This window comes from Seriola aureovittata, chromosome 7 (assembly GCF_021018895.1).
Source record: "Seriola aureovittata isolate HTS-2021-v1 ecotype China chromosome 7, ASM2101889v1, whole genome shotgun sequence".
NCBI classification, from domain to species: Eukaryota; Metazoa; Chordata; class Actinopteri; order Carangiformes; family Carangidae; genus Seriola; species Seriola aureovittata.
This window is the reverse complement of record NC_079370.1, coordinates 3638358-3663024: the sequence shown is the minus strand read 5'-3', so window position 1 is coordinate 3663024 and position 24667 is coordinate 3638358. Positions and strand designations below refer to the sequence as shown.

General features: G+C 40.9%; 2 protein-coding genes across 6 annotated transcripts; one reads left to right on the top strand and one right to left on the bottom strand.

The window, feature by feature from the left end:
* Positions 1–8078: 8078 nt before the first annotated feature.
* Positions 8079–16391, bottom strand: hormad1 (HORMA domain containing 1). 5 transcript variants are annotated; one of them, XM_056380848.1, is made up of 16 exons: positions 16194–16391; positions 14958–15019; positions 14152–14296; positions 13987–14050; positions 13571–13607; positions 13419–13439; positions 13193–13219; positions 12998–13065; positions 12090–12238; positions 11161–11318; positions 10897–10959; positions 10546–10606; positions 9968–10020; positions 9275–9358; positions 8912–8962; positions 8079–8491 (listed from the first exon to the last, which is right to left on the bottom strand). In XM_056380848.1, exons 1-16 carry the CDS (start codon positions 16234–16236, stop codon positions 8396–8398), a joined length of 1182 nt encoding a protein of 393 aa, XP_056236823.1. In that variant the 5' UTR covers positions 16237–16391; the 3' UTR covers positions 8079–8395. The 5 variants fall into 5 exon arrangements, with proteins under 5 accessions (XP_056236823.1, XP_056236822.1, XP_056236827.1 ...); XM_056380847.1 differs by having other exon boundaries at positions 12090–12241; positions 16194–16389; XM_056380852.1 differs by lacking the exon at positions 16194–16391 and adding an exon at positions 15305–15521 and having other exon boundaries at positions 12090–12241.
* Positions 15755–24075, top strand: ensab (endosulfine alpha b). Its single transcript, XM_056380853.1, has 3 exons — positions 15755–15946; positions 18710–18832; positions 20285–24075. The coding sequence occupies exons 1-3, from the start codon at positions 15890–15892 to the stop codon at positions 20453–20455; spliced, it is 351 nt and encodes a 116-aa protein (XP_056236828.1). The 5' UTR covers positions 15755–15889; the 3' UTR covers positions 20456–24075.
* The last annotated feature ends 592 nt before the right edge of the window (positions 24076–24667 follow it).

Below are 24667 nucleotides of genomic sequence, written 5' to 3'. Positions count from 1 at the left end.
TCTAAACCGAAACAGTGATTGAAATCTTTTACATTTTGTTTTAAGCAGGTTTTATTTACTGATGTGGATGAAGTGAAGTGATGTAAAGCCCCTGTGAAATGCCAAATAATGGTATTTCTGAGTCAGTTCATCTTTCCTTAAAATAATATATTGGGTATTATGCCACCAGCCTAAATTTCAAAACACCAAAAGGCAGCATTGGAGTCAAGATTCAAGCCACCAACATTTTACTGGCCTGACCATTTTGACAATTAAAACTTGACAGCTGTATTACTTCATGTAGAGAAGAAAACAAAGAAAATCCATCAGCTTAAGTGGCTTTCTCCAACATAAATCTGTAAGTATACAGTGGGCACTTAATTATGTCTTTTTCCCTTGCAGTGCAGGGCTAATGTGAGGCCATCAAGTTGACACTTCACAACACAGCTCATCCTAGACAAGCGCATGTTTTGAGGATTCATCCATAGAATCCACTGTGGCCTCTAACGCGTCTTGGGGGATCCTCTCCACCACATGCATCCCACCAACACTGCTGGATGTCTGCCCTCCTGTCTTAAGCCAGCCTTGGGGTGGTGGAGCAGCTAATCTCGCACTATAGCCGAAATGGAAATCCGTATGTGCATGCTGGATGGGAGGAAGGGGCTGGGAGAAGAGAGAAGTGGCTGCCCTTGCACCTAAGCGAGATGAAAAGCCCTAAAAGCCTGGAGAGGAAGAAAACACTGGAAGGGCAGAAGTCAAACTCCCAAGGCCGTCAGAGAGAGAGAGAGAGGAAAATCTACCAAACTTTTTCTTCTCCCCTCAGGCATATTATGTATGTGGTCAAACTGCAGACCTGCTTTTGAAAGTCTGACTTACTGTATATGAAATGCACATTCAGCGCAGCCACAAACTTCTCGGCAAGTTGTGAGAGGCTGCTAAACAGCAGTGACTTGGTTTTGTGTTTAGTATTTCACTGTATGTCAAGCCTGACAGATGCTTTTTTGCAGGTTTTCAGTATTGCTTTATTTCACTACAGTATTGCATCATATTGTACTTTTTTTTGTTTTAATTTAATTTTGTTTAAGTCGATTATTATGCTGTATTCTATATTGTATTCTAAGGGTGATGCATCTGTTATGTTAATCTTAATGGTAAAAACAAATAGATTTTGCCCATGATAACCATGTTAAAAACAACATGTAAAATATCTGTATAAGAAAGTGTACCCCTCGTACAACCCCTCAAACATATGAATCTATCATAAACCATATTTATTACCACTTGATAAGATTCCATTTTACAGTTTTTATAGATGACTGAGATTTTATATTTTTTTAACGGAAGTGACTTAATTCAAGGCCTATAAAACTTATTTTCTACTATAAAAGCTGGGGTTCTTCATGAACACAACATAACCTTCCAAAGTTAGACCCATACTGATTCTTTGACAGCAGATCTGTAATTGTGTTTTTCTCGCTGGTTTGAAGTGGATGGGGATAATATTGGAAAAAGGTGAGGTCGGGTTTTACTCTCACCAATCAGATCTTAGCAACACAACAGTCAGAGTCAGAATGTGAAGATATCTATTGGATTGTTTGCTCATGTCGTCAAAGAGAGAGGTCAAATCTGATAAAAACTACCTCACACTACTGAAGCAGAGTGTTAAACTATTATCAATTAAGACGTTGTTTTCTAATTTTAAGTTTGTTGCTTATTTTATCATAAACACATAATTAAAAAACAAAAAGTTACATGGAGATTTAAAGTCAAGTTTTCAAAAATCTTTTAGCTTTAGTTGAGGTAAATGAAGGAAAGACCTCGGCCTTAGTATCACATGAGAAACGCAGCAGAATATCGATACCATATCACAGGAGAGCACATCATGACATATCGCATTATTGATTATTTGTCACACCCTTTTAGTAATTAGGGTTAAAGATACTAAAGTGCAAAATTGAATATTAACACTTCTTAATGGTCATTCCTCCACATCTACTTCTTAAAAGTTCTCAGCTGAAATGTGAAGAATCAGAATGATACTGTATTTTTTTTTTTTACTTCTGTTTGGAGTATTGCTTGTCATTGAAGCCAGTGCTAGGGGCTCTGTTTTCTAGTTAAAATGCTTACTTTTAGATAATGTATTGCATCTTAATTTGGCATCAGACTAATTTACCTGATGGAAATGGCTGCTCACAAGCAGTGGAAATGCAAACAAGAACGTCCGCTACATCTACAAAAGAAACAAATAAAATAAAGGCAAACCGCTTGATTGTACTATAACAGAATTTGAACGCAATAAAAATGTCCCAACATTTTTGTGCTTTTTTTCTGTGGCCTTCTCACAAAGTACTTCATAAATACTTTACCATTAACTCCCTTTCTCTAAAAAAGAAAAACAAAAAAACAACACAATTTTAAAATTCATGCCTCCAGCTCTGGCAACGTTGACCACAACATTGTCTTTGTCCTTTTTCTGCGTTTTTTTTTCAGCAACTACAGTAAATTCACCCATTTACAATGATCAATACACAGTCAGAGAGGGAAAAAAAATCCACTGCAGATGCCTTAACAGCTGATGCTGGAGGTTAAGTGTTCCTGAGTACACACAGAGGTATGTGTGCTAAAAAAAAAAGTGTAAAGCACAGAAGTGATCTATGTCCTTAAGCACCTCAGTGTGCTTTTGCTGGCATTCGTGATGAGTTGTCGCTATGATTGGGTGGAAAAACAAGTCTAAGTGATGTGGCCCTCTAGTCACCTGACCATCAGCAGCGGCGTGTCTGCCATAGCGGGCCCTTGGCTGGCTAAAGTCTACGTGGCACGGCGACATATTGCGCAAGGTATACGGCAGTCAGTAGTTATTCATCATCCATAATGTTAACGATTACAGCATGTCGATAACAAACCCGGGAGTTAAATGAGTTTGTGCACTCAGCTACGCCTGCGCCTCTGCGGTTCAAGGTCACTCCCTCCCGTGCCTGACAGGAGGGATGATTCCCGGGCCAGGCTGCAAGCACACACATCTTACCTCAAGGTCAAGTGTGCCACTATTTAGAACAAATAGATACATAAAACACTCAATCTTGTAGGTGGGTAAAGTATGGGCCAGGACCTTGGGCTGGGATAAAGTTGGCCGGCAGCTCGTATATTTCGTCCTGTACTTGTATTTCAGCTTGACACTTTGCCACCCCACACCTCAAACCCCCCCCCCCCCCCCTCCCCCCTCTACCTGCTTTAACGTTTTGAGGTCCCTCTTATGTGACTGAACGCAAAAAGTTAGCATTGATTTTTGTCATGTAAGAGCTCACCGGAGTGCAATGTGGATGGATCTTGATCGTCTCTGGATGACAAACCGTGTTTATCATTCAGCCCAGTGGCCAGCTGAAGTTAGACTCTGCAGCCTCCTTTAAGCTGCTCTGTCAAACATACCATGACCAACGCTGCTATTCACCTATGGATGGTTGAAAAAATAAAAACACAGAGGGCCTTTGTGTTTGAGCAAGAGCAGGACAAGGCCAGGGCGCGTGGCGAGAGGATACACTTGATTTGGAGTCAGTTAGCAGCTCATGCCTATCGTAATGGACAATGGGGCAAGGGCAAGTGTCTCCCTCCCCTTAGCTTTCCTCTGTCCCACTCCCTGTCTCTTGGCGTGCTTCCCCCAGGAGACACGAGCCGGGGGCTGGGCGCTCTGATGGCCAAGCGTGACATTTAAACCCCTGCCCTCCGGTAGCTTTAGGGGGGCTTTGTGGAGGAGCTGGGGGGGGGGGGGGCACACAGAGGTCCATCTGAGCACAGAGAAAGAAAAAAGGGGGTACGGACAGAGGCTCACCCTATAAACCCCCTATCCCTCGATGCACATGTAACCCCCCACCACACACGCACACACCCTCCTCTGCTTCCCCCTGCAAAAATCCTCAGTGTGTCAGTGCGGTGGGGGCCCCATTGTGCGCAGGCCTGCCGCTGAAGAAAAGGGCCCTTTGGTGGTAAACAATTCAGCTGTCCACTCTGATCACAATGGGGGCACATCCCATTGCTTTGAGCATCTGTTTCGAGTAGGTACTGGTCCCCCTCGCCACTCGGCAGCGCTGACCATAAATACCCGGTGAGCGACTAAATCCCTGAATCTGCTGGCCCACTACCACCTGCTCTCAGCCTCCCCTCCTTTTATCATTCCTTATTTGGATCAATACCGTTGACTCCACCGCGGTGTCTCTCAAAAGACAAGTTGAATAGCCTCGTGTTGGCTGTTTAGTAGGATCGCATGCTTTTTAAATTGTGTACAGTGTGGAGGCCAACTGTACGAGCTGATTAAGGCATGCATGAGAAAGGAGATGCTTTTCTGTCACGACACAAGGCAGCAGGAGTTATCTGTAGGGGCCTCAGTGTTGCAGCTCATTCCATGGCTACTTATCGCCCCCTAGTGGTTGTTTTGGATATTTCATTCCCACTTGAGTATTCATCCCCTGCTGTTACAGTAATGTTCTCTCTGTGTAAACATAGAACAGTGGAAGACATTTTTAATTCCGTACTTAGGTTAAAGTGGAAATACATCAATGTAAACAAACTCCACCACAGGTTAAAGTCCTGCATTCTGAATTTTACTGAATTACAGAAGTATCACAAGATCTAAACCTGAAGTATGCTTCAATTCTCAGTTGTTGAATCTATACTTAAAACTTGTTGCCACTGCCTTTTATCAAATTGAATTTGAACTGCACTGTATTTTTATTTTCTGTTTTATAAAATTTTTTTATATTTTATTTTACTCTTTTTTACATGCTAACGTGTCTTTTTACATCTACATATAATCATTTGGCTGACGCTTTTATCCAAAGTGACTTACATGGACAGAAACTGGGGATTGAACCTCTAACCCATGTGATCAGTGGACAACCCGCTCTACCACCGGAGTCACAGCCATTGCTTTGTATCACTTTGAACTGGCTTGTTATTGGAAGGTGGTATATAGATAAAACTTCTTTGCCTCAACAGCAAAATGTACTTCAGTATCTAAAGTAAAAGGAAGCATCATTCAGGAGCCACTGGAGCTACTTGCATATTTGTCTAGTCTAATCTACAACAATGCATCGTAATTTCTGTACGCAGATAATGTATCGTGTGAGTCAAACTAGCTCTCAATTAAATGTAGGGGAACAAAAGTACAAATAAAGTAAAAGTTCCTCATAGTTGACCTTAAATATAGTATCTGGTCACCTTTGACCTCTGGTAACATATGAATTGCTATTTTATGAAACAGTATAAGAATGTTCAGTCCTTTTAGACAGATTTATTTATTTCATTCTTGTTCTCGCTTAACAGTTTTTTTTTTTTTTTTTTTCAGAAATAAGTGAATGACACATTTTCCTCCAACGCCTCTGCAGTGAGCAGGGTACTCTGCTGGGGAAGCGCTAATCAGCTCGGAAACATTTGCTGCCCTTCTGGCAAGGTCAAAGGGGTCACGGTCCCTGGGCTGGATGTCCACTCCATCCCTCGCTCCTCCCCCTCCTGCTGTAAAGCCCAGCCCCCCCTTGGGGCCTATAGGCCCTGCAGGCACAATCACCGCACCGCGACTATAGGCTCACAGAAGCTGGCTTTAATCTATATGGAGCCCTGGGATGGACTGCGGCTGTCTGTCCATCAGTCTGTCAGTGGGTCTTGCCTTGACCGTATACAGGCGGCCATGGACCTACGCTATCGACTCAGACAGAACGGACCCAGATTTCTGATTGGTCTGCAGAGGCGTCCAGCGGGCCCCTCCTGCTGTTTGACCAGCTGATTGATCTGTTAACACTAGCCGCTGGACGTGTGTCCCTGAATTTAATTTCAGAATTCATTTCTGGGAGACGTGTGTGTACAGAAATGATGTAGAGTCCCAGGATCCGAGTGAAGGATCAAGGGTGGAGGCGAAATAAAATCGCAATTTAGATTCCTTTTCCCCCTCTATAGATATTTGGAACGCGCTTGACAGGAACACCGCTCTATACCCTGAAAACCTGTTCTTATGTTGTTTGTTCATGTTCAACTAAGATGTGATTGAAAGAAGTCCATATTCAAGTCTTTGTGCATTCAGGTGTCTGAGCTCCAAGCGTCAGACTCCTTTGGGTGCCATACGTGACAATCCCTCAACATGTGCATTTTCCAACATTTCTTTTTATTTTCCATGTCATTGGACACATTTTGCCTTTTGGGCGCTATGAATCGGTTCATTTCTGTGATATAGTGTTGTTGTAATGTCTATAGCAGAGATATTGGTTATCTACATTACATGACTAGACCTGTGAAGGTGCCTTTACTGTCATTGCCCTTCATCACTTATCAATACCCAGAACCCCCCCCCCCCCCCTCCGTCAAAATAATAAAAAAGTGTTGAAAAATGCCACCACAGTCGGGCTGTGAGGTTAGGAAACCCTGATTAATTTCACAGCTCATAAATAGTGTCAATGCGCCAATGTGTGGATATTGTCCACTGTGGATTTCCCAGTCCATTCTGCTTTATGCCTCTGTTATCAGAAATACCCATAAAAACACAGAGACAATGAAATAAAAGTGGTGGTCAAGACAATGCCAGCGTTAGGAAGTGAGGGCTGATTTGATGGAGTCTCTCTTTGCCCCCCCCCCCCCCCTGGCCTGCCGCAGACACAGAGAGAGAGAGAGGTGGGGCGGGGGGCTGCTTGGATATGCATCACAAAGGCTTCCTGCAGTATTGATTTGCAGTGGGTTAAGGCAGTCTATCAGCAAATGTCCCTCTCTCTGGGAAAAACAATAGGAGATTAAAAACACACAGCTTGCCGGGCGGGAGGCTGCTGATGGGCCCTTATCTGGGCCCAAAGGTCACTGTGTACAGATATAATCCACTTTCACTTAACAGCTTCATTTAAGGCACCTCACATGCAAATGGTGGCATTTCGAGGTCTATTCAAACATGCAGGTTTGTTTTTCCAGAGGCAGGCAAAATTGAGTTTTTTTTTTTTTTTTTTTTTGGCCTATGGGACAGGAAGAGCAGGAAGCTGAAACTGTTAAATCTTTAAACTGTAACAGACGGCAGCTTATTGCCTTTTCTAAACCAAGAAACAAGCACAGGTGTCTGACAGCGTCTTAATGCTGATGGAGGCAGCTGCTGAGTGTTGCGGCTGTACGGCCTCCAGAGCTGCAACACAACTGTATAAACACATACTGAATACTGAATGTATGCAGTTGTTGTTAGAAGTAAGCAAAAGCTTCAACTATTTGCACAGTACTTATACAACATGTGCAGGGCTCCTTATCACTGCCTGCTTACATCTAATAAAAATATGACTCATAAAGTCCTGGCACGCACCACAGCATTCTCAGTGTATGACTGTAGCCTCTGCACACCGCTCTTTTTACACCCTCACCATCTGTGTCAATGTTGACAGGAAAATACAACAAGATCTGAACAAATGTTCACGTGAATTTAATTTTAAAATATGTTCCTGTCAGCATAATATATGCAGGACATTTGACCTCACTGCACACTAACACAGCTCACCAGCCAATTACTCACTTTTTTCCGAAAATCATCTGCATATATTTCTTATTAAAATGATCAAATAAAACCATAGTTTTCCAAGCATTTATCTGCCCAAGTAAATAATTCAAACAGAAGTTTTAAATGAAAGGAGATAATCCTTTCCTTCCAACTCTGCCTCAACATAACCTGCCTGTTGTTGCTCCTTATAAATCCCATTCAATCTGACTTTATAATCAAGTGCCACACAAACTAACGTCTCACGTTTCCATTAACCTGCTTAATGCACAATTTGAAATTGCAAACTTAAAAACGAGTAATGGAAACGTGTTGATTTTGAAAAGACTCAAATGTTGGAAAAAAATGTATACATTCACATGAGGTGGTTTTTCAGAGTGAAATGGAAACACTTCTTTTGCATATCAGTGGTGGCGCCTGACGTATAAGACCCCAGGGAGCCTGTTCCAACCGAGGCAGATGTCACGTTTAAATCGGAATATCACATAACATCACTCAATGGAAACCACAGACAGTTTTGCAATTGTGCTTTTGTTGACTTTTGGAAAAAAAAAAAAACTGCAATTGTAACCCTGCTACAAATGACACTTTATACTGCAGTTTTATATTTTATTGAGGTTTTGCAGTCCTGCTTTGTACACATGAACAGAGTGGTGCCAGTAAAACAAATATAACCATTCAAAGGCAAAATAAACACTTTTGCAGCAACATATTTTGTATCTGTATTTCATTCAAATAAACAATACACTGACAGTTATGTAACAACCTCAAAATACTGCTAAAATGTTTTCAAAAACAAGTGGAACTCCTTTTTTTTTTTTTTAAACCCGCAACTACATAACTTGTGAATTTAAAAAAACATCAGTGTAAATCAATACAGCTGTGCTGCTGTGTGAGCAGTGGGGTGTGAGGTCAATAGCGCTCTTTGGGTTCGCTGAATTTGCGTCTCTTCTTAGGCGCGGTGGTGGATGGAGTTTCCTGGCTGCTGGGGATGTCATACTGAGAAACCTGAAAACACAGTGTTTCATATGAATCTTCTGGTCCTGTGAAACCAAAGCGGCGAGCGCTGACTCATCTCTGTAACAAACAGGGTTCCTACACGTTTTCCTGTTCAGCTGATTCATCAGCCTCAATCAAAAATGATGAACTCTTTGTTTCCAGATCGGGTTATGTGTAATGTGTGGACATTTATCCACCTACAGTTAAAAGTTAAACTGTTGACATTATTTTGGCCTTAAACTTATTAATACATTTTCGACACACATTCAAATGCTGTATATTTAATGACGGGATCCAGGGTTTGCAAGCACATACTGTTCTCTTCTTAAATAATATGTTGAGTTACAAGCACTTAATCATTTACTAGCTTCACTTACTATATATTTATATCAAATTAAGATCAGATTAGAATTTATAAAAGTTTCAAACCATTTTGTCCTTCCTAGGTGTCTGCTTATTGTCCACAGTCAAGTTTGTCTCCTGCTCACACACAAACACACACACACACACACACACACACACACACACACACACACACGAGGTGTCTCAATAAAATAATTACATCAAAACATGTCACTCTTGTTACTTTTACAGTGTTAACATTCATAGATAATGGTTAATTATCTAACAAAGCAAACAGACTGAATAGCAAACTTTCATATAAACATTAAACTGACTATGACATCATAAAGGGGTTTCAGGTCGTGTAGCTGTAACAGTGACAGTGTACGCCTAGCTGTGACAGTGTACAGAGAGAAGAGGTGGCTGTTAAGCTTTAAGTGGCTGACTGACCGTGGTGGACTGGATGATCCGTCCACTCCTGGTCCTCTTCAGGCCCACCTCCATGTCAGAGGTCCTCTTCACCAGAGTGTCGATCTGAGAGGGGACAGATGGTCCGTAATGCCACCGGCCCTACGCACACTCGAAGTGGCCCTTCGTTTTATGTTTGCACAGAGCCTATAATCATTCTGCAGATTCTCACTGCTGATAAACCCTTCAGTTTTTTATGAGTTCTCAGTTAAAATAACCGTGACACCTTGCGCTGAAAGGCATTTGTCTTTACATCAATAGCTAAAGCAGCTATTAAAAGATTTTCTTTACACTTCAACCATGTTTCCTGTTTCCACCACACGTTACAAATGAATGCAGTCAATTCTGGGTTGAACACACTCTTCAAAATATTTTCTGCTCTTGAAAAGAATGAATCAATCCACTTTGGCCTGATGTAAAATAGCAGGAAAAGTATTCCACTTTTTAAGAAAAGCATTATTCTTTTTTTTTAAATACCACATGACACATTTATGTTTATTTTATGATGATTAGGAAAAGCTTTTCCTTTGCTCTTGATTTGATTCCTCACCACCAATTTCCACTTGAACAGTGGAATTAGTGAGTTTTAATGTGTTAGTCTTCCCCTCTGCAGCTTGAAACATGTACCACATGCTCACAGTGCGCTGGGGCTGGTGTAGTTAACGTCACACCTACCTCTGTAACTTCCTCACAACTCTCCATCTTCTCAAGACAGGTCATTTGGACATCTAAAAAAACAAAAAACAACAAAAACAGATTACAGGCATGTTAATCATTATTCTCTCAGGATCATGAGGAGATCTGTAAGTGTAACAGTAAATTTGGAGGCTATTTTAGAGAAATAACACTTGGAGAATTTCTCAATAAATAAAATAATAATAAATAATAAATGAAACATCATGAAAATCACAACTTAAATTAAAGGACTGTAAAATCAAAGACCTCTACAACTGAATTTCATTTTAAGGAGTATGCATCTCCAAGTGAGACCTTCACCTGATGATGCCCATTTATACAGTTCACTCTAAGATTATTACTTCCTAATGCTTCTAGTAATTCAAGCTTGCAGTGACGTTTAACATGTTCAAGAATAAAAAACATTAAATTGTTTCCATCTCCCAAAAATCTGCAGTTATTTCTTACAATATGGAGACATTTCAGTCACAAACAAGGACAAACTGAACCGTGGAAAAGTTCTACTGTGCTCAGGTGAAGTGAAACGAGTGGGTGGGTGTTGGTGGGGGAGTACTTACCGGTGTTATCCAAGTCTGTGTTCTCAGTGTCAGGCTTCTCCACGTCTTCAATCACATGGCTCTAAAGATGAAAACATGTTATCTGAACACCGGGATCGAACAATGTCAACACACTGACCACAACGACGCGCCGCTTTTTGATAAAACAGACTGACTCCCACGTCTGACCTGTGGCCTCGCTTGCATGTGCAATATTTGACCATTTCAAAATTCATGTGTTGATCGCGAAACTTCACACATTCATACTTGTGAGACATCTAATCTAATTGATTTATAGTCTATACCATGACTGTTACTTGTTGCCCTGCTTAAAGTCAACAAGCTTCATGTCTCAGCTGTTTGTGTGCTGACCTGTGAAAGGACACCGTCCTCCTCCATCTTCAGAACCCACTTCTCCATCACACTCTCCTCCACCTGCAGACATTTAACAAAATGCTGTCCTTTAAAAAAAAGTACTGCTGACTTGTTGATTAGGAGACAAAAGTCCATTAAAGACAGTGAGTATTATTATGACAACTTAAAGGAGACAAATACGCAGAATAAGAGGGAGTTAAAAAGCTCTGACATGGTTATTATAGCACATATAAAGACTTCCATGATGCCTTTTTCTGTCACCTGCTCCAGTCTCTGTCTCTCTGTGGCCATGTCCAACTTCAGAGTGTGGAAGGGAGTGGCCACCTCGCCCATGGTCAATTTCACTGGCTCCCTCTCAAACTCCATGGTGTCGCCTTCAGCCTCCTTGAAGCCTGGCGGCTGGTAGTCCTGAGGGGTGACTATAAAACAATCAAACAGACAGACGGACAAACTGTGAGACAGGTTTTACATCAAGTGTCAAAAACAAACGTCACGACTCAGAAACACGTTAAAAACACATGGTGCATGCAGATATTTCACATCCAGTGAACACAGGCAGATAACTATGCAGCTATTTGGAAATGAGCCATGTGAATGATCTCAGCAGAAGCATTTATTAATCTTTTTGATAAACAGGCAACAAGAACAGTCTCAAAATTATTAACTATTATAAATACATTTTTGACTAAGGTATCTGGACATGTTTTGGGAAAATCTACACCTAAATGTAGCACCACACTGAGATATAAAAGAAAATCAAAAACTTAATATCCAGTTTAACCTATAAATGTCCTTTTCTTACATTTTTAAAATTGGCTATGGTTGCAAATCACTAATGATTTGGATATTGTGCAAATATAAATGTCTTTAAATATTGTGCATTTCTGTATTGTACAATTTCTCATCCATTTCTGAAACTGGTCTCACCACCTGTCCTGCCAAAACTGCCCTTACAGAAGACACCAAATTTTTAGATACAGCTAAATGTCTAACATGTGACGCAAATGCTTAAAAGTTTCGATCAAAGCTGCAGGACATATGAGAGAGTTCAAGTCGTACAGCTCATGACATTAGGTTTAACAAATCTAATCATTTAAATATTAAATGTGCAAAGCTTTAATCTATCTAATCCATCCTCGAGTGGTGTAAATAATATAATCATGGTGAGTTTGTTTGTGTTTGTGTGCTACCATCGTCGTAGTAGGCCAGCTTCATGTTGAGGCAGACGTTGTCTGGCAGAGGACCCAGGTTCTGCATCAGGGTGTAGAGCTTCCTCACCAGCAGGATGCTCGCCTTCTTCGTGTTTCCGCACGACATCGCTGACACCTTGTTGTTGTTACTGCTAGAGAAAGGAGGCAGGGTGAAAAACAAAAGTTGCTTTACTAGGCAAAAAAATAAAAAAAACAACTCTACAGTTGTTAGAGGCTTGTTTATTGAAGAGACTAGCGCCAGAGTTACCGCTATTTTGCCATTAAGAAGACCCCTGATTGTGCCACCTTCGCTTGTTTACACTAAAACAAACAAAGCCGGTTTTATCCTGCCCAGTGTGTGATTTTAGATTGCATGCCAGCGTTCTGGAACCAGAGGCGTGATGTCTAACATAACAGCGTCTGTCCCGCTTTTTACACAGACGTCTATCCAGCTCTGTGAATACCTCCACTCCCAACTTATGTTTACGTTTCCAAACAAACAACATCATACAACATCATGCCATGTTAACATCTGTGTGAATCTGTATTAACTGATGCACATTAATTTTTTCCATACTCATGCAATAATGCAGTATTGATAATAGCATATTGGATTTAACTGTTTCACTCCTGTCTAAGTCTGATGTAGTTCCAGCTAAAGTTTTAGTGCCAGAAGATACTGAAAGCATAAAACTGTTTCATATTATGGAACACGTGGATGTGTTTATGAATTTAAGGAACTGAAGGTAGTCAAAGGGTTAATTCATGCATTCACTGAGTCATATCTAGACAGAAAAAGGTTAAGAAAGAAAAAAAAAAAAAAAGTAACTTCCTGGTATGAGTGTAAAGCCAACTTCAAGATGATTCATATGTGTTATCTTAACCGTCAGGCATGAAAAAAATCCCACCTCTCAAAGTCCATCTGCGCTCCTTTTGCAGTGTACTGGATCCTAAACTGGTAAAACTCAGTCACTTTCTGAAAGACATGACAACACACGTGCTGCACATGAAATACACAACAATCATATAAACAGCTAATTATCTCTACGACATATTAACGGTATTGAACATCAACAATGGCAGGAAGAAAACCTGCACGTTACCTGGGGGTTCTCTGGATCAGTGTAGATCTGAAAAAAGGGTAAAAAAAAAGGAAAAAACATCAGCACCATGAATATTCCTGGATATCTTTTAGGCCTTAATGAAAAGACTAAATGCTGTAAGTACTCTCAAAAATTGAGTCAGTTAAAAGCATACTCCTCACATGTGTTCATCTCAGTTAAACATTCAAAAAAAACATAGGAAATCAAAGATAAGCAAAATACTCACAGACATGATGACTGTCCGGAGCTGGTGGGGAAAAAAATAACAATAATTTTGACCACATTAGTTACTGTGAGACACAATAAAAAAAAAAAGTAAATCAACCAGGTGTACATTACAAATCTTCTGACTGCTGGAAAAGGTTCAATATGACTTACATATTTCCTCTGGATGGCCTCAAAGCATCCCTGCATCCTGGAAGAATAAAAAAACAACACACAGACAATTAATAGTAATTTTATCAGTATTCCTCCACATACAACGATTACTTAGGTCAATGAACTCTGACTCATCATCACTTATAAAACGTGTCCTGGCATTTTAGTTAATGTGTAATATGACACGGTACACTAAGAGAGTTTTTGAAAATTATTAAGATGATAATTTATACTAATTTAACAATAGCATTAGCGTTTCCTTGGATTTTGGAAATTTGAGATTTCTTAACAAGACTCAATAAGATTTTCAGTTTCAACAGGAATTATGTCCAAAAAGATAGAGGACATTCAAATTATTTCTTTAGTGAGCCTGATCAACAGCTTTGGGCAGCAAGTGTCAAGTTGTTGTTATTTACCACTGAACAATCTGACTGGCACCAGGACAGCTGCGCTCCTCTCTAAGGATCATCACTTTCTGCTCTGTGGGAGGAAAAAAAAAAAAAAAGGAAAGGATCCTCTTTGTAAATATTTCCAAATATTAAATGATTTGCAGACAAATAACTTTCAGTGGATAAGGTAACCTTCAACATATTTGCTCCCGTAGGCTTTCTCTGGGAAAAGGCCCCGAAGGTATGTGATGCCAGACACTGCGATGGCCAGAAGTTTTTTCATAACAACCAAGGACTGCTGCTCTGAGAGAACCTGATTAGGCAACAGCTGAGTGTCCTACACAGGTGGGACAAATTAAATCACAACTTATTGCAGCTTAGTTAACAGAAACACTAGAAACCTAGACAGCCAAAAGCTGCATTCAAATAAGCAATGCTACAACATATTAAATAACATATAAAACTATCATTCAAACTCAAACAAAGTATTACATATGATGTAATACTGTCTCTCTGAAGTCTAGGATAAATAAAACATTTAAGCACAATATTAATACCTGTAATTTCTCATTATGTGACTCTTCTGATCTTTATGGACCTAAATATTGGTGTGGATCATCCTTTTACAAAATTAAGTTGTGGTAGATTTAAATAGCAATCTAAAATTTTTATTTTTCAAAAAATAATAAATAAGTCAGTTCTGGTGTTAAATATCCAATTTTACCCCAAGATGCAATCTGAAAGTGACAAATAAATGCTAGACACAACCCAACTGGTCTCAACTGTAACTTATGATGAATATATGAGGGTCAAATCATTTTATGAGGAACTAATTAAAGCTCTCAAATTAATATAAAGGCATTAAATACAATAAAATTGAAATTATAGCACATGGGAAAAGGTACAAGATCTCACTGCTATAAATAAGGAGAAAACTTGTCTTTGCCCTGTAGCTAACCAGCTAGTGAATGTACATTAACTTTAGCCAGTCTTTTTACCTGTGAAGTTCTCACTCGTTGTACACATGCCATAGTTTTGGTGAAAATCCACAAATAAGGAGCTGCAAAGAACACAAGATAAATGTTGTGAAGTGGCTAACAACATTGCTTTAGCTAGTTAAGCACATTTACATGACTGCACTACTGTAAACTACCACTAGCTAATTATCCTGTGAGTTTACATTTAGACAGCCACGTACCACAATATGATTAAGCTGTTTCTAACCTAGTCTCTGTTTTCTATGAGCTTGTACTTACAACAAAAGTATGTTTTACCGAAAACAACAATACAGCAGATTGTTTTTTAAAAAGATATGGAGGTAAGCTAGGTGTTCGCGTAAACCAACCGTTCCCGCTAATTTTTTGATTGACGGGGGCAGCAACAGGGGTCACCAACAAGTAGCCAATCACAGAGCAGTTAGCTTCTCCTAAGTGCACTGCAAAAACAAAAATTAAGGACAATGATGACTGCCAATCCTCCCGTTACAGCAGTTTTAGTCCGTTCACTAATTAATATAACACAGTGTTCATAAAAATGTTGTGCTGATTATACATCTTCTGTGTTGTTCAGGTGATTTGTGTTGATGCAGTGCGGCCCCGCATCGCCCCCACTCTCCATTTTGTAAAACCATTGGACGACGGGGTGTCAATCAAAGAGAGTGACGTTACGGGATCTCATTGGCTCTTAGTGGAGCGATACTGCTCTTCTATTGGTTACTGTATATGTCGATCACAAGTACGTACGCCCGTCCCCTCAATCCCCTCCCTCCGGTGATGATGTCACATCTCGTTACGCCATTTTTGTTGGGGAGCAGTCGTGTTCAGAAAAGGAGGATTAGATTCAGCACAGGTACATAAAACGGCACCTCGTACATTCACCTCTTTGAGGCGTCTGGCAAACGGGACACTTGCTTGTCCACCACACTCACACAATGTCGTCAGAAAACCTGGACTCGGACACTCAGGTGGACTACGAGGACGAAAAACAGGTGGGTTTCTGACTGCTGTCTTGGATGTTTTGGCTAACCACCGAGCATGCTAGCAAGAAGTGGCTAACACCAGCTAGCACAAGTGAAGTGTTTGCAACATGCTCAGCGCTGCACCAAGGCAGGGGAGGGCTCGTGGAAGACACGTAGAGCAACGATAAGCAGTGCAGTGTGCTTGAAATGGCTTTTATCGGCACTGTCACAACATTCAGAGCACCTTGCCAGTGTGTCACTTTGTTTTGTCTCTTACCTTGTGTCATTGGCTGGCGAGTCCACAGCAGCTCGGGCCTCATTGGTCTGTCCTGGAGGGGGGGGTCTCAAAACGTGTCATGGAGTGCCGATAGTCTCCAAATAAAGACATAACGTGGTGGTTTCACTCGGTGCAGTTTGATCTGGTGAAAACACCTGCACTGGAAAAACAAACTGAACAGCCCCCCCTGAGTAACACACGTGTTGAGATTCCTGACGGTCTCTTCCTGATAGTGACAACGACTGCAGTGTGCCAGTGCTTCAGTATTTGTATAGCCTACCCGAACACAGCGACATGCACATAATTTAACACCTGGATCAAGGCTTGATCATATTGTATTATGTGCTGACGTCAGTATAGGCCTGGTTTGTTTTGGTCAACTTTACACGTGTGCACATTTGTGTATACTTTACCAGCAGTTATCTGTCAGCTGTTTTCAGTCAACTGAAAAGGAGAATGACTACATCAAAATAAGCACAAAGCCTTTATGGCGATGATAAAATAAATCACAATATCTGTGGTATAATAGATTTAGGGAGACGGTGTGTTAGTAGTTGGTTTGTTTTGTTAATCCAGATATTTGAAGTACAGTAATAAATGATCAAAATTGATATAATAGCTGATTGGCTGCACAGCAGGTTGGCTTTTACAAATTTCAGACCAGGTCTGATGACAAACCTGATGGCTTCAATGCATAATCTTGGATGTGTGCACATACTTCTAGTCATAAATTTGCAGTGAATGGTAATTATGTGAAGTGCTTTGACAGACTGCATCTTTGACATAGTCACTGCCAACCTTAAATCACTCAAGAACATTTTTTTGCGTAAAATAAGAGCCACCTCAAACATACTGACTCAACAGCATGGCACTTTTTAAAACTGCAAAACTTTTATTTCGATAAACTTTGTAAAGACACAAAATGTGTAATGAAGATTTCTGTTTAAAACGATGCTTTAGATATAAAACATTTTCGATTGATTTAGCATACTGAATAGTCTTTCACCCGCTGTAAGTGTAGCTTGAATGAGGCACTGGAACAAGCAGGTACAATATATCTATATTGTAATTCAAACTTTGAACCTCCCTAAGGGGATTTTTACAGTTCTGCATAACAGTTTAAAACCGCTGTAGAGATTGCACAAAGAACGTGTTGTTGGATTTGCAGTTTCCCTGCATTGGGGCTGAATATAGTAGCTCATAAATTTCTCGTCATGGACCCAAGTGAATCAGCACACTCGGTGCCACACATTCCCCCCACCCCCTCCTCTATAGGGAATCTGTTCATCGGCTTCTGTGTCCTGAGTCACATTTTATCCCTGCCCCAGCAAGCTTTGCAGGCTGAGTGCTATATCTTGTCTGCATAGTGGAAGTAGGTCTGTGCTGTGCGCTGCTTGCTCCAGGTATACGTGCAGGGAGTGTATAAATGGCCTTTGGTTTGTCCATAATAGTCTTACATGTACTTTACACCTACTATACCCTGAGATAGTTTCAACATGCATTCAAAAGCTTGATTCACACTGTGTACACAGAAGGTGTGCCCCGATGGCCCAAATTACTGGCCTGAATATACTGTATACACCTGACAAGGACTTGAATTACAGGTATCTGACTAGTTTGGCCAGTGATCGTCAGTGGCAACCGTACAAACACTTGTATTGTCTACCTGAAATGCCACCTCAGGCTTCTGTATCTCTCCTCCCGGTGTCATAACAACGAGATAGTGTTGTGAAATTATTGTTTCTTGACCTCGATTCTTCCGAATGTTTCTAAAAAAGCACGTTACAAACATAAACAATGAACCCATTAACAGGGATTATGGGATTTACTGTAAACATTGTTATGTATGGAAGACAAACCATGACCCCCACAGGAAACAAGCGTTGTTATGTCCACATGAACTGAAAATAACAGCATGTAAGAACTTGTAATTTAGCAATTAACAACAACTCTGATTACTTGACATGCTCAAAGGGTAGTTCTTAAATGTGGAATACTTTATTACTTTACAATAATAATTTAACATTAGTAGTTCATTGACAAGGTTTAGATGTTAGTTATCAATTTAAGCCTCTAAACTCTTTTTTTTAGATCTCTATTTGTACCGAGCTCTGTCCTCTTCTCGAGTAATTTCCTCTAACCCTAATATGAGGCAATATGAGACACTGTAATAGAAGAACATTCATGCTTTGACTCATACTATCATGAAGTAGCTTCAGTTCCCACTAGTCATTATTCATAATTCTTAGCCCATTTTACAGCACAGAGTTTTTCAAGAGCAGTTTTAGTGTATTTGTAGAGTGAAGCGGCCCTGGGCTCCACAGTTGACTTTACAGGTGTTTTTGTAGCGCCAGCAGCATTTTTGGAATTGTAGGGTGACTGTAATTGAGTGCCTGTCAGATAACCAGCTGTTCCACAAAATGAACCTTTCTTAAGATGTATCAGGACACTTTGAAATGTCCCTGTTTTTTCTGCAGAGCAAGAATGTTTATGTCAGTTTGTTCTTGTCTCCACAGGACTCCCAGGAGAAGAATGCAAACCCAGTGAAGGCGGAGGAGGCCAAGCTGAAGGCCAAGTACCCTGGCCTGGGCCAGAAGCCCGGCGGTTCAGACTTCCTCATGAAGAGACTACAGAAAGGGGTAGGTAACCATGGTTTGTTCACCACATGGTCGGAGACGAGAGCAGTTCAAAGATGGGGTTTCATTAAAAACCGGTCTTAGATTTGATCCCCTCATCAGCAAACCACTGAATTCCTCCCTGCTCATACTAAACAAAGATTTTAAAGTGTTTCAGCTGTCTCCTCCAGGTGCTGTTTGCACTGTGATCAGTCAAGCTCCAAAGCATTAATGTCACTGAAAAAATCCACTTGAAAAACTTTAAACACAGCTGCAGGCTACATACCTTGCGTTTCCTTTCCCATTTCCTGTGAATTTTTTAGTATTTTCTTAATCCTGCAGTTAACTAACATCATGTATACGTCATATTCTGATGTTTTTAGCTTGTAGAAGATGTTTCAGTCATCTAAAACATGTCTGATGCATATTGTGTCCCTCACAACCATGGGTTTCTACTTTGAGCTGCCATTTTGTTGTCCATTCAACAATCCTATAGGGCTAAATAAATTGAAGCAGAGAGAAAAATAATTTATCTACGACCCAATGCTAATGCAGCCACATTCATGCATGTGAAATACAACAGCTTGTGTGACCGACTGTTTTTTATTTATAATGTGAACCGCAGGGCAGAGCACACGAAAGAATCACTCACTCTCCTCTCTCACTTTTCCTCAACTGGAAAAACTGTTGCTCTCTCCACCTACACGCACTGTATATGGTACTGAGAACTTCCACCTCTGGAGACTGTTGAAAGTCCTTCTGGGAAATCACTGACTATGAGTAGCCGATGAGAGGCTGCTGGGAAAGCCAAAAAGTAAATTGCAGTACTTCATCATAAGATAAATCCCAGAGAATGATGATATCGAGCACAGTTAGAGAATCTGAGAGTGGACTTCCCTTTTTTGTTGATTGAATCAGCACAATGCAAAAGTTAAAAAAATAACCAAACCCAAATTCATCTTATGATGGTCATTTTTTTTTTTTTTTCCTGTTTTATCTTAATACAATACTCTCGCTGTAATAATTCTTCCTGTCCATACTGGCTGTGAAAAGATCTTTCAAATGTAATTCCAGTTGAAGAGGTGGATTCTGAAATCCACAGTCCTAGTTCTATGCAAAATTCATGCATTCCAGAAAATTTCATACTAAGTTTCAGATTTTGGCCTTTGCAGGTGTATGTGGTGCCCACCAGGAGAAAAATGCAAAGGGCCTAATTCATACCGCTGAAGCCTCATATTAGCTTTAGCCCAATAAGCACTCTGGATTTCGTCCTCCATCTCTTGCACTTGGATTGCATTAGGAAGGGTCCTCCACGGGGAGAGTATGGACAAGAGGAACAATTACATCTCAGTGCACACAAATCTGGATGTGAATTTTGTTTTTGACAAAAAACAGTTTGCATTGTAGGCTTAAGTGAAATCACCAAGCAGCATGCCTCTAAAGCTGTGAGCACTTCTCGTCTCTCTTTTCACACAGCAAAAGTACTTCGACTCGGGCGACTACAACATGGCCAAGGCCAAGATGAAGAACAAGCAGCTTCCTGTGGCGGGGCCCGACAAGAACCTGGTGACCGGCGACCACATTCCCACGCCGCAGGACCTGCCCCAGAGGAAGTCCTCCTTGGTGACCAGCAAGCTAGCCGGCTAGCCTTCATCATCCCAGAAGCACCCTCACCCACCCCTCCTTCTCCCCGGGGCTCAGGGCAAAGGTCCCCCCTCCTCCTCCTCACCTGTGTCCCCGATATGTCAACCCCTCCCACTCCCCTCTCTTCCCTCTACATCCCCAGGCACCACTGGCTTTAACATATCGGGCAGAGTTGTATAAGTTAAAACTCCATTTGCTTGTATGTGGGTGGGGCGGGGTGGGAGGGATGGAGGTTTAGGCGGCCCACGAGGTCGCAGCCTTCTCTGCCTTCCCGCCACGCACAGCTCTGCCCCCTCTGCGCACTCTGCTCTACCGCCTCCCTTATGTCTTGGTTTTCGGTGTTCCAAGATGCATCAAAGTAGGTGTGTGTCATCAGGCAGGGGTTGGATGGGGTGAGTTAATGCACTTTGTATTTCTGTATAGTATGTTTTGTTCTTTTTTTTTTTTCTTTTTTTTTTTGCATCCTGAATGACACCAAAATAATGTGTGTAAGGGAGTTAGGAACCATGATCGCAGCGTGTTCTTTGGTCTTTATGTTCCCCTTCCTATGCTGGTGGCTGGCTTTGGCGGGAGGGGATGGAAGATGTATGTCAATAATTGCTTGCATACCAAATCTGTGAGGGACAGCTGCCCAGATTAAGAGTTGTTTAGCATTCACCCACACCATATTGGGAAATGGGAGGGGGGAAATGAACGGAGGCGTCCTTTCATCGCATCCTTCGGTCACCTTTCGTCGAACAAAACCAGAGGTCATCTGCTACAGCTCAGCCAAACAGGGAGTTGAAACGCCACGTTTTTCTCTCTCTCTGCTCATGTTGCTTTAATTCTTGACTCCCTTTGCTCCTGTTCTCTCTAAATATGCTGCATGATTGTAACATGTAACAAAAAAGAAATTTAACATGTTTTTTAACGGGAGCGAGGCATCTGCTTAATGATAGGACGTATCAAAACAAACACATAAAGCCCTGAAATGTCCATAGTCACACTTCCTTCCTTCCTTTTCCTTTTTGCTGTCCTGACAATCCATGTACACACACTCTTGTTTGCGGCCCAGGGCAAGAGCCAGCTGAGTATATCCTCGTATGATTTTTAAAGGCTGGGAACCCTGCCAGTCTCTGAGTTCATTCTTAGTTTGGTTGCTTTTGAGTTGCATCAAGATGTGTGTTTACTATGAGCCTAAAAGATTTGTGGGGGGATTGAAGCACCCTGCATAGAGTTTATTCTTCTGTAAATAATACTCCCATCAAAAGCACGTAATTTGTGATAAGCTCAGCGCTTTAAGGAGCAGACCAGCTAGCATGCCTGACAGAAATGGTAGTGCTAAATCAACTCACTTGGGATTACAACCTCGGATTTCTGGCTCGGAAATTCTATGCTTTACGAACCGAGCCAAATTTCACACTACAGCTATCCGGCTCAGAGACTGTGGATACACATGTCTTTCCGATGTGTCTGTTACCATCTAATCATCTGGCTCGCATTGTGCTGTGACGAGGCAGACTGCAGACCACGCCGGTCTGGCTTCACACTGTGTTTGCATCTCATGAAGATATGAAAGACACATCTTACTTTGCTGTCGTCTTTAAAACACAGATCCAAACACCGCTAGAAGTTAGCTTTTCAGTGTCACATGTGAACACGTGTATTTGACATACAGAAGCCACATTAAAAAGACAAAACTAACCACAATCATAGCCTTCACAGTTGTGTCCAGCAGTGTCACACGTGCAGTATAAAGATAGTTTTCAGACATTTGGGAATGACTTATTCTTGCTGCTTGTTCAAACTAAAAATGGAAAATAGAATTCTCATTTTCTGTGAGAGATTGTTTTCTCCATGTTTTAACACTTTCAGATTAAATATCACAGTCGGAAGTAGTGGTACCCTAGACATCTTGCCCTCTTTGGTAATTCACCATGTGAAACTACTTTACTTCCCTATAGACCTACTTCTGCTCCCAGCACCCCTTAGAACAGTGTTCTTTCTTCCCAAACTGACACACGACACAGACCGATCTGTGTCAGAGGTGGTAAACAGCAGGCAACCTGTTAACCACAGGTGTCAGACCAGCTCCCAACATCGTCATTGCAGGCTTAAAGTGGGACACTGCATGCCTGCAGGATGTGCTCACTCTTAACACTTGGCAAAGCAGAGAGATTTTATAACACATGGTGAGGGGGGCAAAGTGTGAGTGAGTGCTCTGCGCTCAAGTCCCACCTGTTAATGTGGTTCAGCCTCTGAAACAGGTCAACGGAGCGATCACCAAATCTGCAGACTTGGACTGCCTGCCGTCCACATTATTTAAGAATCTAAACTGGATGCCAACGCTCACTGAGAATTAGCCTCCTTGTATAATACTGCTTCAGGGAACCTTCACAAATGCACACTCCACCATGTAGGCTAGGCGATTTAGGGTGCATGCACCATCTCATTCTCAACCTCATTTGTTTTTCATTGAGACTTTAAAATGTGTCAAATTGCAGTGGGTGAAAGAGAACTGACCTGTACGTATGTGCTTGTTCTGGCGTTGTATGAATGCACTGCTTTTCTCTGTTCCAGCCATTGTAAATAGACTTCAACAGGAAGGGATTTTTTGCGTTTTTCCCACCTGCTTTTCACTCTTTCATAGCCTGAGCTATTTCTGATTCAATGGTTCCTCTCCTTTCAGTTTAACACTACTTCTGCTCTATCTTAGTGTATTGCAGAGGCTATGTGAATCTGTATCATATGAAAATATGTGTAAATGCTGCTGATTCAGTCAAAGACAAATCTAAGAGATGATAACCCTGTAAAGAACACCTGTCCTCTTGATTCTACCAGTCCGACTCTCTTCTTCCCACCCGAGCATCTCTGTTGCAGAGTCCTGCAGCTCCTATGGCAAAGTCGATTCAGTTTCAGACTGTGGTAAACTTCAATGCAAATTATACCGTAACATTAAAGGTACATGGTTGAATTTGATCCAACTTTTGGTCTGGCCATTAAAAGAAAAGTGTGCAACGCTTTATGTCACTCTGATTGACAAGAACGGACCATTTAGCATCCTATTATGTTTAAAAGCCCACAGTTTCCTGTTTTAACAAGATTGTTAAAAGAAATGGGTGAATAAGCTACAACATGTTCTATGAAAACAACAGTGGACAGGAGTTCTTGAATGCTACTTGATGTTTGGCTTTGCACGGAGCAGTTCAACGAGAGGAAAATAGCAGGGTATGTTTCAAACCCAACACACAGGGTGTCTCTCGTTCAGCTATGTTTAACACGTGCCAGAATGTATAAAGAAATGACAGGCTGTGTGCTCTGAAGTACTTTTGTGCTGCTTTTACCTTAATCTGTTTTCTTGTTGTTTTGCAAGTAAATGTTTGTTTTTTTTTCTTGTGTTCTCTTATTGCATAATTAGTATATTTGATCCTGGCCCATGATAACTGCAGGGAAATCAGAGGCACCCTTGCTTCCAAGAAAAAAAAAAAAAAAAAAGGGTTTACATGAAAAAGAGGATGACTGGAGAACACAGGAATGATTTTAACAATTCAGAAAGTACAGGAGTACTTAGAATGTTTCAGATGTGTGGGAGTAGGTGAAAGGATTTTTGTCAGTATTTGAAATAAACTTTTACATTAATAACATTTCCTTGTTGTTCATTGGTGACATGTCCCTGTTGTAGTTTCTTTTACCACTGATGTGTGTGTTGGTGAACCCATGCTGAGACCCCCTGTGTACAGGGACTGTAATAAAAATTGAAGTGTGAAACATTAAATCTTAATGTAGGTTCTCACAGGGTGTACAACCTCCTACTGACCACAAGGGGGAAGCACAATCCTTTATTTCTAACGTGGCCCACTGATGAAAGTTCCGGCTATTTCCAGCATTTCTAACAATAAATGGAAATTTTTAACTTTAACTAACCTCAGGTGCAACACTAGAGGAAGTGTGTCAATATAGCGTCATGATAATGTTTTATGTGCTAATGTGTAAGACAGGGTGGCTGTCTGTTAGTGACACTCCCGTTTAGATTTCTATATATACATAATTTACTGCAGTAAATAAATTACATCTGCCAGGGTTTTCTTTTTCCTTTATTAGTCAGGGATAGGATCAGTGTCAGTGAGATCAAAGATTTTATTAATCATTTATCAAAATTAAAAAGTAGTAACACATCAAATTACTTTACTTGTGCCACTATAACTGCACATTTGTTTTCTAAAAAAAAAAATTACA

Bases quoted from the DNA above. Each gene is read 5' to 3' on its own strand.
- ensab (XM_056380853.1), top strand. From the start codon at position 15,890: ATGTCGTCAGAAAACCTGGACTCGGACACTCAGGTGGACTACGAGGAC. The intron at 15,947-18,709 runs GTGGGTTTCTGA...TTGTCTCCACAG, and splicing joins ACTACGAGGACGAAAAACAG to GACTCCCAGGAGAAGAATGC. The intron at 18,833-20,284 runs GTAGGTAACCAT...CTTTTCACACAG, and splicing joins TGAAGAGACTACAGAAAGGG to CAAAAGTACTTCGACTCGGG.
- hormad1 (XM_056380847.1), bottom strand. From the start codon at position 16,236: ATGAGGCCCGAGCTGCTGTGGACTCGCCAGCCAATGACACAAG. The intron at 14,297-14,957 runs GTAAAAAGACTG...CCACCTGTGTAG, and splicing joins AACGAGTGAGAACTTCACAG to GACACTCAGCTGTTGCCTAA. The intron at 10,021-10,545 runs GTAAGTACTCCC...TTGTTTTTTTAG, and splicing joins CACAGACTTGGATAACACCG to ATGTCCAAATGACCTGTCTT.